General features: G+C 32.4%; 1 protein-coding gene across 1 annotated transcript in view; it reads right to left on the bottom strand.

The window, feature by feature from the left end:
- Positions 1 to 14,717, bottom strand: part of Tll1 (tolloid like 1) — a 192,398-nt gene that overhangs the window by 29,222 nt on the left and 148,459 nt on the right. Inside the window, exons 13-16 of the mRNA XM_076852346.1 lie at positions 9,674 to 9,869; positions 7,508 to 7,633; positions 5,354 to 5,514; positions 1,563 to 1,743 (exon numbers count right to left, since the gene is read on the bottom strand). Of these exons, the coding sequence (XP_076708461.1) occupies positions 1,563 to 1,743; positions 5,354 to 5,514; positions 7,508 to 7,633; positions 9,674 to 9,869 (664 nt within the window). The remainder of the gene's footprint in view (positions 1 to 1,562; positions 1,744 to 5,353; positions 5,515 to 7,507; positions 7,634 to 9,673; positions 9,870 to 14,717) is intronic.

Below are 14,717 nucleotides of genomic sequence, written 5' to 3'. Positions count from 1 at the left end.
GATACTCAGCTAATATTGCAAAGCATCACTACACAGAGAAAACAATAAAACCTATTATCTTCTCAAGTGATAAAAGCACCATCTGCATTCATGTTTGTATTCTAAGAATTTAAAAAGCACATTTATATTGCCCTAGTAGTGTTCTAAAGAGTCAGATAAATAATCTGGCTTTTTAATTTGGAAAATTTTGTCTGACCAAAAACAGAAAGTGCTTTTAATTGTTGTGAGAATTGTTAACTTTAATCATAATTTGAATTCAGTATGTATAGTATGTATTTTTAAAGAATCTTGAAGTATGTGACCAAGGTATTGTGCAAAGGAATACTTTGAATGTTATGATAAAATTGAATTGCTTCATAATTTCACTTTTTAAAATAACTATTTAGATGGCTTGAGTAAGTAGCTTTGTCTCTACCATGTCCATGATATTTATACAATAGTGAAGACTAAGAAAGTCTCTTTTATTAAAATAAGACATCCACATTCTACTTTTAAGAATATAAATCTTAAATGAATGCCTAAGAAGAATTTTTAAAAGGTAATTAAATCTGTGAGAAGGCAAGGGAACAAGAACAAGTAAGCTGAGACCCATTGTATTTTGAATGCACTTTTATGTCTGAATTGGAACTCAATGGAGCTTGTGAACCATTAACTTCAATTACCCCCCAAATCCCAAACAAACCCTGGACATGGTAAATCTCACTCATTTTAAACTCAGGGGAACTGGAGTAAATGGACTTCGAATTAACTCAATCCAAATTACCTAATATTAAAGCATAATTGGAATTTAGTTGCTTTAAATTATTTGCTAGCTTTGTGCAAAGGCAGAATAGATTCCTACACTGAGGTTTATTACAATATTATATGTTCTTGGAGTTTTGAAATATTGTTTTTATAATGAATCATTCTGAGATTGAGAAACTAGGGAAATTTCACGTTTCTATATGTTTTTGTAAAATTGGGCAAGTTTTTATTTATTGTATTCTGAATTGGTTGCCAATTTCCAAACACAGAAGTATAAAACATTAAGTATACCCCATCCTATGTTATTTGAAATAAAATTATAATTCCATATTTCTCAGTCTCTTTCTACAATTATGCCTATAGCAACAAGGCAAATATGATGTTGTTACTGGCCTAAAAATAAGAATGTAAATATAGCAATAACAAGAAGAAATATGCTGCAAAATGAAAGAGTCTAAAAATAAGAACACATTTTCCAAAAAAAAAAAATGTTGAAAAATATTCCACTGTCCAGTAGTCTGGTATCATTATTCCCATATATCTGTAACAACTAGTCACTGCTTGGAAGTATTATATCATTTTTGTGTTATTTGTACCAGACTTTATTTATACAAAATCTAATCATTTTGGGTCAACCTTTCATCAGTGCTCCTTTTATTAATATCTTATGTAAAAAATGTTAATAATAGGATAAATCATCATTTATTCTTTGTGCTTCCAAGTTTATCAACAGTAAACTGTGAAGAAAAGATCATAAATTTAAGCCCATCCATGTTGAATATCAGTAACATACACATACAACATGTTAATACTTATACCTGAGAAAAAATGTGCTTTGAAGCCTTTCTTGGATACGGTATTGTCAGATTTGAACTCAATCCTCATGTTGTTGTACTGGGATGTGATCACTTCCGGCACTTCTGCGCCACAGAATTTACCATGCAGTTTAGAGTCGGAGGAAAGACCACTCCAGATCTCCACATAATCGTATTTGCAAACCTGGAAAAAAAACACAGTGGTCCTAGTCACTAGACCAATAGTACCAGATGATTGATATTTATTTGAGAAGCATATCTTGTTTTTACCTGTTTACTCCCATGGTAGTCAAACTGGAAATGACAGGTTAAAGAAAATCAAGAACATGGTTCAACTCTGAGATAAAAAGTATGAAAGATAGAGAATAATTTTGTTGTGAATGTCTTCTAGATTGTATATACACTGACATGCTTGTTTCTTTGTGGCAAGTGACTATATTTTTTTTTAAAAAAGACAAAAATCATAAGGAGAATTCAGATGAATGTTTGTTGAGATGATGGTGATTATGGGCAGAAGAGCAGCAGTTTGTCACTTTTTCATTTTTAAAAAACTTCTTATTTTATTTATTTGTTTGTTTGTTTTATCAAGGATTCAACTCAGGGGCACTTGACCACTGAGCCACATCCCCAGCCCTATTTTGTATTTTATTTAGATACAGGGTCTCACTGAGTTGCTTAGCCCCTCGCTGTTGCTAAGGCTGGCTTTGAACTTGCAATCCTCCTGTCTCAGCCCCCTGAGCTGCTGGGATTACAGGTGTGCACCACTACTCCTGGTTTCAATCTCTGATTTTTTCTTAATTGCTTTAAATTTCAAAAGGAACTGCAAAATTATTTATACAGTATTCTATTTTCTACAAAACATGGCAGGTCATGTACATAATATTAGTATAATATTATATAATAGAATATTAGATTGAGTCTATCAAACACTAGCAACAGAAATAATCCTTTCCATTGTAGAGATGAGAAAACTGAGGTTCAGAATTTTTTTATATAACTTGTCCAAAATATAGTTATCAAACATGGAGTATGGGGGTGGACAGAGTCTGGCTTAGTCCTGTTCTGTGTCATGGAAACATGACATTCTGATCATAACAACACCATTACTCACTTTCAAAGGGAAAGACAGACCCTTGGTATATAATAAAAAAAAGTCAGTTTCCTTTCAAATTTATGAAAATTACTGATGTTTCTTAATTTTTTCAAGTTTGTAGGTATATGGTATTTGTAGGTTTACAGCTGGATCACAAACCAATAGCAATTCTGTTCAGTGGAATGGAGGCAGGAATATATACCAAATTGAGATCTACTCATTCTGATTTATATGTAATACACTAACAATACCCAAGTGGAAGAAGGTGAGTGCCAGGTAGTCTTAAGCAATTTATGGCTCTCAAATGTTCCATGATACACTTTTCCAAAGTTCCAATAGGGCACATTCTAAAGAACACATCTTACATGAATGACCTTATTATGTAAATGTGTAATTAGAAAGGTTTAACAATGCACATGATTGAACCCTGGGGCATGATGTGTTCTTTGAACTATGTCAACTCAAATTACTGGTGATATTAATTAGGTGATAAATAAGCAAAATGATGCTAGGAAAAATGAGATAACTTTTCTACTTACTTTGTTAAAACTGAGATTTTTGTTTAAAGAGGTCTTCAGTATATTATAGGAGCATATTCATAGGGCTAAAGTTCTTTCTCATTGACTTTCCTTTGGTATCTCAGTATAAAGAAGAAAAGAATGAAGGTTTAAACTTAACCCATTTTTCTGAAATTCAAGTGTTTGCTCAGGCCTCTGATCATAACAGCATAGATATTCAGAAAACATGCAGAATTCTGTGATGGCTTCTCACAGGGTACCACCACTATAAACAGAGTTCTGGGATATGTTAATAAAGTTTGTAAAGGGTCCTTATGTGAACTATGACCATTATTATGAGAACAATGCTTTTAGAAGACAGTGCCCCATTTATGTAAATCACTGCCCTCCTTCATCCTGAATGTAAATCTCTCTCTAGTCTTCTCAGAAACATGTACCAATTAATGAATTCAAAATATCTCACTTGCTGCAACTAATAGCTTTAGGGAAAACTATGAGAGTAGAAGTCATTCAATACTCAGTTCATGTCAAATCACAGAAATTGATAGAGAAATCCCATTTTCAAGAATTTTAACTCAATAAAAGCTTTTCCAAAAATACCATAAAAAAATTTGTCTTCATTTTAACATTTCCTCAAATTTGAAGTAGTCACAAAAGGAAAAAGATGTTCCATTTGGATAAAATATATTAAAAGGATAAACTGCAGTGTATCCCATCATACAACTCATACATAATGTTGAAAAATAATCTCAAAAGGTCCATTGAGTTTTAAGATTCTACAATTATCTAAAATATATAAATTCAAACTTTAGTCTCCTTTAAAAGAGAACAAAAGTCATCTATTGTGTAACAAAACCCTAGAAAGAGATTTTTGAAATGCACAGAAGTACTTTGGCTACTACAGACAGAAAACAGATTAAAAAGAAGGAAAAAATAGGAGGTTAAAAAAAGAACAGGGAAAGATAATTATATAAAAGCAAAATTATATGTAAAATCCACAAATATTCCCAACAATGACTTTCCCAGATATATTTCTGTTCTCACACTTTGTGTTTTGACAGAAATATAATAAAGACATAATAATTTTTATGAATTAATTTTATCATATTTAGAAGTGTTAAATCATGTTCATTGAAGAGTAAGCAAAATTGAAAAGCAGAAAAAAATAAGAACAGAAAGTAAGAACGATCAAACAAAACAAGTGTTTATCACGTTTTCTCTTGAATTAAATAAGCGTTGACCAGGACATTTTTTGAAATATTCTTATTTCCGAGTCTGACAGCCCATTTGAATTTAGTGTGTGTTTAGTGTCTATTAGCACAAAGGATTTTTCAAATAAATGATCTCACTTATTTTAATGTGACCACCTGACAGAAAACTGTATCTTTGCAATGTATGCTATATTTTGTAAAGAAAAGATGGTGTCAACTAAGTACAAATGTTACTGAGGCTAAAAAACAAATATTCCTTTTCTTTTCTTTCGCAGTACTGGGCAGTGAACTCAGCCAGTGAGCACAGTAGGTATGCAGCCTACCACTGAGCCACATCCCCAGCCCATTCCCTTATTGATGAACCAGGAGCAAACTTCATAATGAAATGCCACACAGAGAAGAGAACAAAACTACAATGTATCACTGTCCCTGGGACAATGATTATTGGGACTATTTGTGGGCTTTATACATAATTTTGTTTATGCATTTCAATATTTGCCTCTTCTTGTTTTTAACCTCCAATTTTTCCTTCTTTCTAATTATTATTTCTCTTAATTCTTCATTAATGGAATATATCCATTCCTACAAACAAAATGTTCCACATTCTCCCATACTTATATTTTTGTGTGGATCCTGATGTTATTTTTTTAAAACAAAGTCTATGTGGCATGAAGTTGACCTTAAATACGCTGTAATTATTTAATAAATCAGGAAAATAGTGTGTATTAAATCTGCTGAATAAAAGCTCCCTTTGGCTGATTTTCAATCTCCCAGAAATTGTCTAAAATATCATCCAACATCAACAACAATTATAATCAGTTACAGAAATGAGCAACAGAACAAAGAAACATTACAACACCTACATAATTATAATAGAACCTTTTTTCTTTTTCATTTTTTTAAATCTTTGCCAGTTTGCCTTAGTAATTCCCAAAGTATAATTCAAATGCATGGTATGTATGGTTCACTTACTTCATTTCCTTCTAATTCAAAAAATTCAAACTTCATAGAAATTCTGTATTGAGTTGGTGCAACCACTTGCCACACACAGTTTTTGTTGGGAGGGTACTCTTTAGGCCAGCCGGGGGTAGTGATGGTGCCATTGAGCTTGGATAGAAGTCCTCCACAAGCAGCTAAAAAGAAGGAAAAGGTTTGCTTAATAACATCACCCCCTTCTGACCCCCTTTTCCACTGTTACCTCAACATCCCAACGTTAAATTTCAACCATCTTCAGGATTTCAAAATCTAATAACTGCACTCTCTGCTCCTTAGCTTTTAATACAACTATTTTAATCATCAAATCCTATTTATAAACTGCTATCTTATAGCTTTAGAACAAAGTAGATTATGACTGTACTACCACATTTTAAATCACTTGAAAGTTGGTCAAGCAATATAAAATGGGTTTCTTAACTTTTAAATGAGTATAATGACTACCACAGTGTCTTGGCTACTATAGAATTAAGAAAAAAAAACTTTTTTTTTCAAGAATTGATAATGCTGTTGTGGGAATTAAGAAATGTACATCGATAGATAAATATCATAATACAGTTTCATGGCAATAAGACCAAAATCAATTATTTATTTTCTCAAACTATTTTTTCCAAAACAAGTAATGCTATTATGTAAGCTAACAAACAAGATAAATTGCAGTAAACAGAACATACTTGTTCCAAAAAAAAAAAAAAATCTACTTAACAACTGGTTTTCTTTCCTTTGGGATGACCTATTTATATTTCTTCTCTTTCCTATCGATACCAAAATTTGCAAAATCATGTTTTCCAAAAGCAAGTTGAGAGAAAAGGACATATATTGTACACAGTATAATTAATTAACTCCTAGGGAGTCCAGAGTTACATAAAGATAACTGGCCTCTTTCTTTGCCTTTGTGCACATATGCATGTGCATATATATTGCCATATTTATAAGTATGCAAAAATACTACCTGAACATTCGCTTTTATCAGTTTTTGGCAAATGACCATGAAGTAAAATGTTTGTTTCTAGGACCCACATATAAATAATGGTCATGTTCTTTTATGATTGATATACATTGTTCTCTTCTGAAATAATACTACATCTACTTTGTAACTATGTCATTTTCATTCTAGGAGAGGAGGATTAGTAGTTTAACAGGTAGGATGGAGACTTTTGAAAGCCAGACAAAGTTCAAACTCACAAGAAGAAATAGGGAGACTGATTTTTTTTTTTTTTTTTTAAGAAATAGGCCATCAAGGGTGTGACACTTATTCCTTAAGCAAACAGTTTTGCTGCTTTTGCCACTTTCATCCTGTTACAGACACAGTGGAGAACAAGGTGCTCACTTTCTAGAGACTTGCTTCTTGGTGAGCAAAACCAAAAATAAGTTAGTACATGGATACAAATAATAGTAAATTGCTACAAGTTCTAGGTAGATAAATTTAACAGAATTTTTAAAGAGAAATAAAATAGAAATTGACCATAAGAAGGAAGAGCAGTCAATTTCTTCCGTCTGTTAATGAAGGTCTGTAAGAGGGTGGAGGAGGGAAGGTGAAAAAGAGGAAGCTTTGAATTCTTAGGAAAGGGATCTTAAGCCATGGGAACAAAACACTGTATGGCAAACCTCATGTTAGATCGTGAAGGGAAAATGCAGAAAACCATGACAAGTGATGATTTAAGAAATCATATATTCACAAAATGTGCATTTAGCTTTATGCTAAATGCTTTGCTCTGACTGTGCTAGATGTTAAAGATACAAAGATGGTTCAGATTCTGACTTGTCATCTTAATAAGGGAGACATTCATAGACTATGTTAAAAAAAAGATAAAAACAATGATGAATAGACCAATGGATGGATGCATGGAGGGATGGATACAAAACTAGATCTAGATAGAGATAGAAATCAATATGTATGTATGTATCTATCTATATCTATCCATCCATCCATCCATCCATCCATTATGGGCCTGGTGACCAAAGGAGAAAGGGACTGATCTCTAACAAGAATCCAGGCAAAGATTCACAGCAGCCCTGACTGTGAGTGGAGTGAACATAAAGGAAAGAGAGAGACAAGAGAATGAGAATACATGAAGGAAAGAGATGGGCAGGGGTCTCCAGGCAGGCAGCACTGTGGCAATCCAGCCCTACCCTCACAGCTTCTCCGGTCAGGCCCCAGTTCGTAGCCAGGCTCGCAGGCGCATTGGTAGCTGCCCAGAGTGTTCAGACAGCGCTGCTCACAGCCTCCTCGGTCAGGTTTGGCACACTCGTCCTCCTCTATAAAAATGGTGAGAGATACAGAACAAGTAGGGTGTTTTGTCTTTACATGGTAGGGTGCAAAAAATTTTGTAAATCTGATGCTTATTGGCTCTAAATAAAACAAAGACGATTCATTTCTTTGGGAAAGGAGCAGGAACAATGTATAAGCCCTTGATGGATCACACAGAAGGCTCATGTCTGTAACCTCCTAAGAATTGTGGAAGAACCAAGAGAAAACTAGGACAGGGTCAATGGAACAGTACCTTCTCCAAGACAGTGTGTGTTTGTGGGTTTTTTTTTTTTTTCCCTGAATTTCAGGTCAAATGAGACTTGTCAAATCTTAGAGGTTGTTCAGAATGAAATAGAAAAACTTACTGAAAAAGCATAGTTTCCCTATTAATTTCATAGTATAATTTGCTAGATGAATCTCAAAAAATGATTCTAGGGGTCACTGAAATATAGTTCAGTGATAGAGTACAAGCTTAGCATGTGTGAGACCAGCCGAGATAAATCTTCAGCATCATACACACACACATAAAATTATTCCTTCATACTGGAGATTGAACCCAGGGCTGCTCTGACACTGAGTTAAAACTCCATCTCTTTGTATTTTTTATTTTGAGACAGGGTCTCACTGAGTTGCAGAAGGTCTTGCTAAGTTGCTGAGTCTGGCCTCAAACTTGCCATTCTCCTGCTTCAGCCTCCCATTACAGGCATAAAAAGTTTTTTAAAAAATATCATTATTAAGAAACATAATGTGGCAAATATATTATAAATTAATATTCTTACAAAAAAACTTAAAAGTTGACTGGATCTCTTTAAAGTGTTTACTATAAATACTTATATTCGCTGTTTCTTATAAGGACATTTTGATGTATAACATAATAATTCAATATTTTCACAAATGTATATGCTACTTAAATTGTATATGAAAATGTCTGAAAAATAGATACTATTTTTAAAAATGTATGTGACAGAATATACTCCATATCTTGCTTTCCAGAAATAACTTAATGTGAATTAGGCAAATTGTAAATATCCTCTGGTGAAATTATCTGTCAGCAAAACACTAAGTATTTTTTGATAACCAAATATACATAAATATCACAGGAAAAATGTTGGCAGCCCATTTTTTTGTGAAATATAACACATACAGAAAAATTTTACACTTTGATGGATTCATATAGTTAGAGCATCAAGTTTTTCTGTATTTCAATTCATATGATGAATACTTAAGTAACTCTCAGGGAAAATTCATTTACTGTTGTTCTTGAAATAAGGAAAATATTTAGATGTCTATCAATAAATTTTGACATATACATATTGATTGCTTCATTTATCCTATAAAAAGCAGTGTAGAGATAATTGTTTGCTCCACTCATAGGAAATTTTATTCAACAATGACACACTTAATATAAATGTCTTCAAATTTCCCATAGGCATGTTTGATGTTTGTATTTACATAAAAGTAGTTTTCATTTTACCTTTATAAAATACATCAAATATGTGAGATAAAAATAAAAATGCAGTTATGCAATTCAAAATTAAAGCTGATCAGCAATAATTCTTTGTCATAAAGACATTTTAGGCATCAGAATAATTCGCTAAAGAAGATGTAAATTCTTTCCAGTGTGGAAGAACACCATTCTGGAAGTGATTCTTTAGACATGCTGGCACTTGGAGATAAACTGATGTATCAACTGATGTGTCAATAAATTCCCTTCTGGTTACGGATTTTTTGTTTATTACATATACTCATGTACTGTAAATATTTTCTTCCTCTCTGTATATCCCTTTCTGGATTTTGTTATTTTGACTATTTCATAAAGAACATATGGTAGCCATCCTAACAGCATCTCTGCCCTGTGCTATGAAGTTCCAAACTCCAGTATTTCACTAGTTACCTTTCCCATCAAAATTCACCAAATATCTTTATAAACAGTGCATACTTCAACTTTTAATACAACCACAAGCCAGTTTTCCCCCAACTTTAAGATCAATAATACAATTCTCCCTGAAAAAAAAAAAATCTCATGTTTGCACATTACTGCAAATTACCTTTGAAAAAGTTAGCAGCAAACCCTGCCTTATTCACGGTCCCGTCAGAAACGAATTTCATCCACAAGGTATTGGAGGTAGATCTTATGTCTTCAGGTTTATCATAACCACAGAAACGACCTATCACAGGGCTATTATCGCTGTTTCCATCTCGAACTTCTAGGTAGTCATAGGCACAGTTGTCATGTCTTTCAATCTACAACAGTAAAAATGTGTGAACATGACCTCATTAATACAAAAAACAATTTTATAAGATTATTATGTACTCTCAGTGCCATAGAACTGACTTGTTAATACAAAAGTTACTTAAGTGAATGCAGTAAATATTTCTCATAAGTGCACATGTTGCATTTGAATAAAGGACTTTTAAAATCATAAAATTGTATGGAAATATAACCATGTGGGTTAGGGCCAATAGGAAAATCTGAATAAAAAATCTGATAACATGCGATGACAGTTCTTCCTTGTGTATAACATTCTTTATCCATAATCAGCATGGCTAGGTATGGAAAGACTTCTATCTTGTAGAATCAGCAGTGGTTTCTATTTAAAAAAAAAAAAAAAAAGGTCTTACTAAATTGCTTAGGGCCTCACTTAGTTGCTGAGTCTGGCTTTGAACTTGTGATCCTCTGGCACAGCCTCCCAATTCTCTGGGATTACAGGAATGTGCCACCATATTAGGCTGGCTTTCTTTTTCTCAAAGTAACACGGTCTTGTCTGGATGAGCCCTTTTACATTGACACACTCTTTTTAACCCCCATAATTTCCCTTTCCTTAATAACTAAATGCAAATATTAGATCAGAATGTCAGCCTGACTCTTGTTCATGAACCTAACACTTCATAGAGTACTCTTGTTCATGAAGAATCTGGCCCTTAATTTCTAAAAACAACAGAACAAAAAATGTACAAATTACTATAAAAATAATAAGACAAATTCTGAATAAAATTTTTACTTTTAACATTTTTTTCATAAAAATTGGGTATTATCCCTGAAGTCTCAACTGTTTATTAGTTATTTGAAGTTGTAAAGGAAAGGCATCTATAATTTAAAAACCATTAACACTCTTACATCTTGTCAACTATTATTCAATATATAATTCATTAGTTGATGGATTTCTCCCATTATAAAACTAATATCAGAGATTCTATTTATTCTGGAATTAGACTCATTCATAGAATTACAATCTGAATGCATGAAACTGCTGATATAGTTGGTTGAAAACTCCCTTTCCCAATCCATCAATGCATTACCAGTGATAGTCTTCAAAACAAGTAGCATAAAGACAACCAGGAAATAAATTTATTAGAAGCACAGATTTAGATGTAAGAGTATGTGCTACATTTGCCGTTTTCTTTCCTGCAACCACAAAAGAGAATTCATTCATTTTTCAACAAACATTCAGGACCTACTCTCAGCTAGGTACTCTTTTCAAAATTTGGTGTATACCATTTAGCAAAATACCAGAACTTTGCCCTTCTGTATCTTACATTCTTCTAGTGGGAAGATGGAAAAGGAATAAGAGTACATAATCAAAAAATATGCAATCAAATCAGAATATAATAGAAAGTGTCAAGTTCCATGAAAAAATATGAAACAAGGTAAGGAGTATGAGAATTGGGAATGGGGTAGTGGTAGCAATTCTTAGTGATATTAAAGGGTAGGGGATCACTGAGCATGTGAATCATAAATGCACACATTTTTCCTAAAAACAAAAGAAAAAAAATCAACACTAAACAGTAACAAGAATGCAGATGAAAAACCAACTATCTATCCTCAGCTGCTTAGAGCAACATAGAATAAACTGCCCCAATTCATAAATCATATTGGAAAAGGGTAGGAAAAGAACAAGGCAAAAGAGGAAAGGAATTGAAAATGCACAAGAAAAAACTCCTTGCAGGAGAAGGTCCTTTAATAAAAATTAAATCATATTCATATCAAAAGGCATGCTAGAATAAAAATTAGTAAGCTAATTGCAAAGGTCTTACAATTAGTATTTTAAGACAACAGTTGCATTTAAAATTGTACTACTCACAGGCAAACAAAATAGACACTATTAAAAATGAAAAAAATTTTTCAATGATTAAAAAAAAATTGATATTTCCCTGTCCATCATACACTCTGTCATTTTAATCAATAAACAATAGATCGCTTTAAATTTTAATTTGTAATATATTCACTGCTTAAACCTGAATACTTAAATATGTGATACACAAAGTGTAGATATTCAGATATTCCATGGTTAAATGTATAAAAATGTCTAATTTTAGGACTAATTACACTAGTACCTACTTATGGGTTTCATTTTATTTATATACTAAATATTATGTACCTGGTATTAGGAGGTAACAGAGGAGAAATATGGACTGCATACTCACATAACAGTGTCTTACTGATTGAGTTGTTTAGAAATGAAATGTGCCTTTTATCTATATGAACTTAACATATTTAGAAATGCATTATGCCTCACAACACCAACCCTAGATCTCTTCTCAAAGATTGGATGATGGTGTTTGTATACCTTTCCAGTTTAATCCTGTGTGGAAGGCAAGTACAATGAATGTGATTCACTGTTATTAATTATAATTATTCTTCGTCAAGTGCACCTACTTGACGAATGAAAGCATAAGTGAAATTGTGAGTCATTTTTATATCATTTGTGCAATATTTTCTCCACCTGTGCCATATCACTTCATCAATGAATATATAGAATAAATGTGCTGAAGATACAAAGTGAATTAAGTCCACTGATGTCACGCCAATAACACTAAGCTTCTTGAAAAAAGGAACAACAAAGTTGATGATATATAAAAGCAATAAATAAATAAAAAAGAAAAAGCAGTTTCTCCTTGAATTAAAACATGGATGCAGTTCAAAGAGCTGAGAGTCAGATGCAATGTCTTGCACAATCACACACATAAGAAATATGTTTTGTAATAATGATGCTGATTTATTACACACTTTAATCTAATCAGAGCATAATCTACATATGAAAGTGGCAAGTTTATCACAAAGTGAACAGACCCAATATGTCATAAATAATACAGTGAAAGTGATAGTAAGTTCTGAACATTTTTTCAGAAAACTGATATTTAAATGATACTTGAAATAGGTCCAAATACACAAAAAAGGAATAACACCACCAAAGGCCAGCCAGAGGGGTTAGTGTTACATTTCATTACTCAGTGGGGATCTCTACCTTTAATAGCCAGTTAGAGAACTAAGAAAAAAAGTGAGTTTTACTGTTTAGCAAAAAGTAAAATGAATTAAATTGGGCTAAAAGTGGTCAACCTCTCATTTTAAAACCACCAATTTGTACAGAGCTTCTTGAGCTGTTCTTGCAAATGAACTCTAACACTGAAGGAAAGCCAGTCCAAGAGGAAGGGGCCAGACCCAGGCTTTGCATCCAACATACATTATACAAAATAGTGTAATAGAAATAAACATATGTAATTATACCTGTACTCAGAGCAATATGATTCACAGCTAAAAAAGTCCTTGTACAGGTGAATAAATATACATACAATGAATTGCTATTTAGCTTTATAAAGGAAGGAAATTTTGATATGTTACATATATTTTGATATATTGTAATATGGATGTAACTTGACATTATGCTTAGTGAAATAAGCCGACTATGAAAGAAATAAATTCTATGTGTAAGTCTGCTTATATGAGATACCTAGACTCACACATAGAACAGAAATTTACAGAGACAGAAGAAAATTATTTCTGCCAGGGACTGGGAGAGGAGAGAAGGGAGAAGGAAGATTGAGAGAACTATTGTTTAGTGGGTATAGAATTCAGTTTTGCAAGATGAAAAGAGTCCTAGAGATTGATTGTCCAATGTGAAATGTACTTAAAACTACTGAAAATACACTTCAAAATGATTATGATGGTAAATTTCATGTCACGTATATTTTACTTGTTACATAATGTTATAATGCAGCTTTAAAATCTAATCTAATTACACAATCAAATATAAGTAACATTTTGATTAAAATAATGCAACTTTTATAGGTAATATAACTCATAATGATATATACTCAGAACAAAGTTAAGGTTGCTTTTTGGTCTTGAGGAAAACATTAAGGAAACTATAATACAAGCAATACAAGTGAGCATTTATCATTAAATATTAAGTTAATTTTAATAGTGAGAAAACTCAAGTAAAATCCAGGAATTAATGCTATCAACAAACAGAATCCTGAACAAAAAGGGAAAAGGCTTAATATAAATAATTATGTTTAATTTTGTTATTCTATAAAATTAATATTTATCAGTAGTTGCATTTGATATTGAGTTAATATTAATACATGATTACAGCTATATAAGGGGGAAAATATACTCAAAATGTTAAAAGCAACATCCCGGGTCTTGGTTAAGTTTGTTTTCATGTGAATTCTTTATTTAAATGCCTCCACTTCCTTTTTTGTTTTCCTTCAAGACACAAGCATTTTACTTTTACTCATGAATTTAATAGTTTTACTAATAACTTCTATGCACAAATAGTATGTACTTGACAGTGTGTAACATCAATGAATGAAGTAGACGTGTCCCTGACTGACTGACATGCAATACCATGGGCAATACCAGATACCAATACATATGAAGACATTTGGGAGGGAACAGCATTGGATGCAAGGAAAGAATACTGAAGAATACCTATGGTGGTTCTTGACTACCAGGACTCAGTGATAAATACACAGACTGGGAACTTTGTTTCAATGACAATGCTACCAATTTTGTGAACTTAGGCAAGTTTATTTAAAGTAACGAATGCAAACCTCTCAGAGTTCAATTGTAGCCTAAATTACAATTTCTGAAGAGCTCTTAATTCTTCTCTTCTTCAGTCATTAACCAATACATAATCTTAGCTGCACACTCCCCAAAACACTGCATAGCAAGTAGAAGAACGTAACTAAGACATCCTTATCTTGGCTTCTTAGTTCATTTACAAAGACCACTACTTATTGTAAGCTAATGCAAATATTTAAAGAAATTAAAAGAGTGTTTTTAGTTGGGCAATTTACCAAATAATAAGA

The sequence above is a fragment of the Callospermophilus lateralis genome, chromosome 4 (genome assembly GCF_048772815.1).
Source record: "Callospermophilus lateralis isolate mCalLat2 chromosome 4, mCalLat2.hap1, whole genome shotgun sequence".
NCBI classification, from domain to species: Eukaryota; Metazoa; Chordata; class Mammalia; order Rodentia; family Sciuridae; genus Callospermophilus; species Callospermophilus lateralis.
This window is presented reverse-complemented; position numbering and strand designations above follow the sequence as displayed.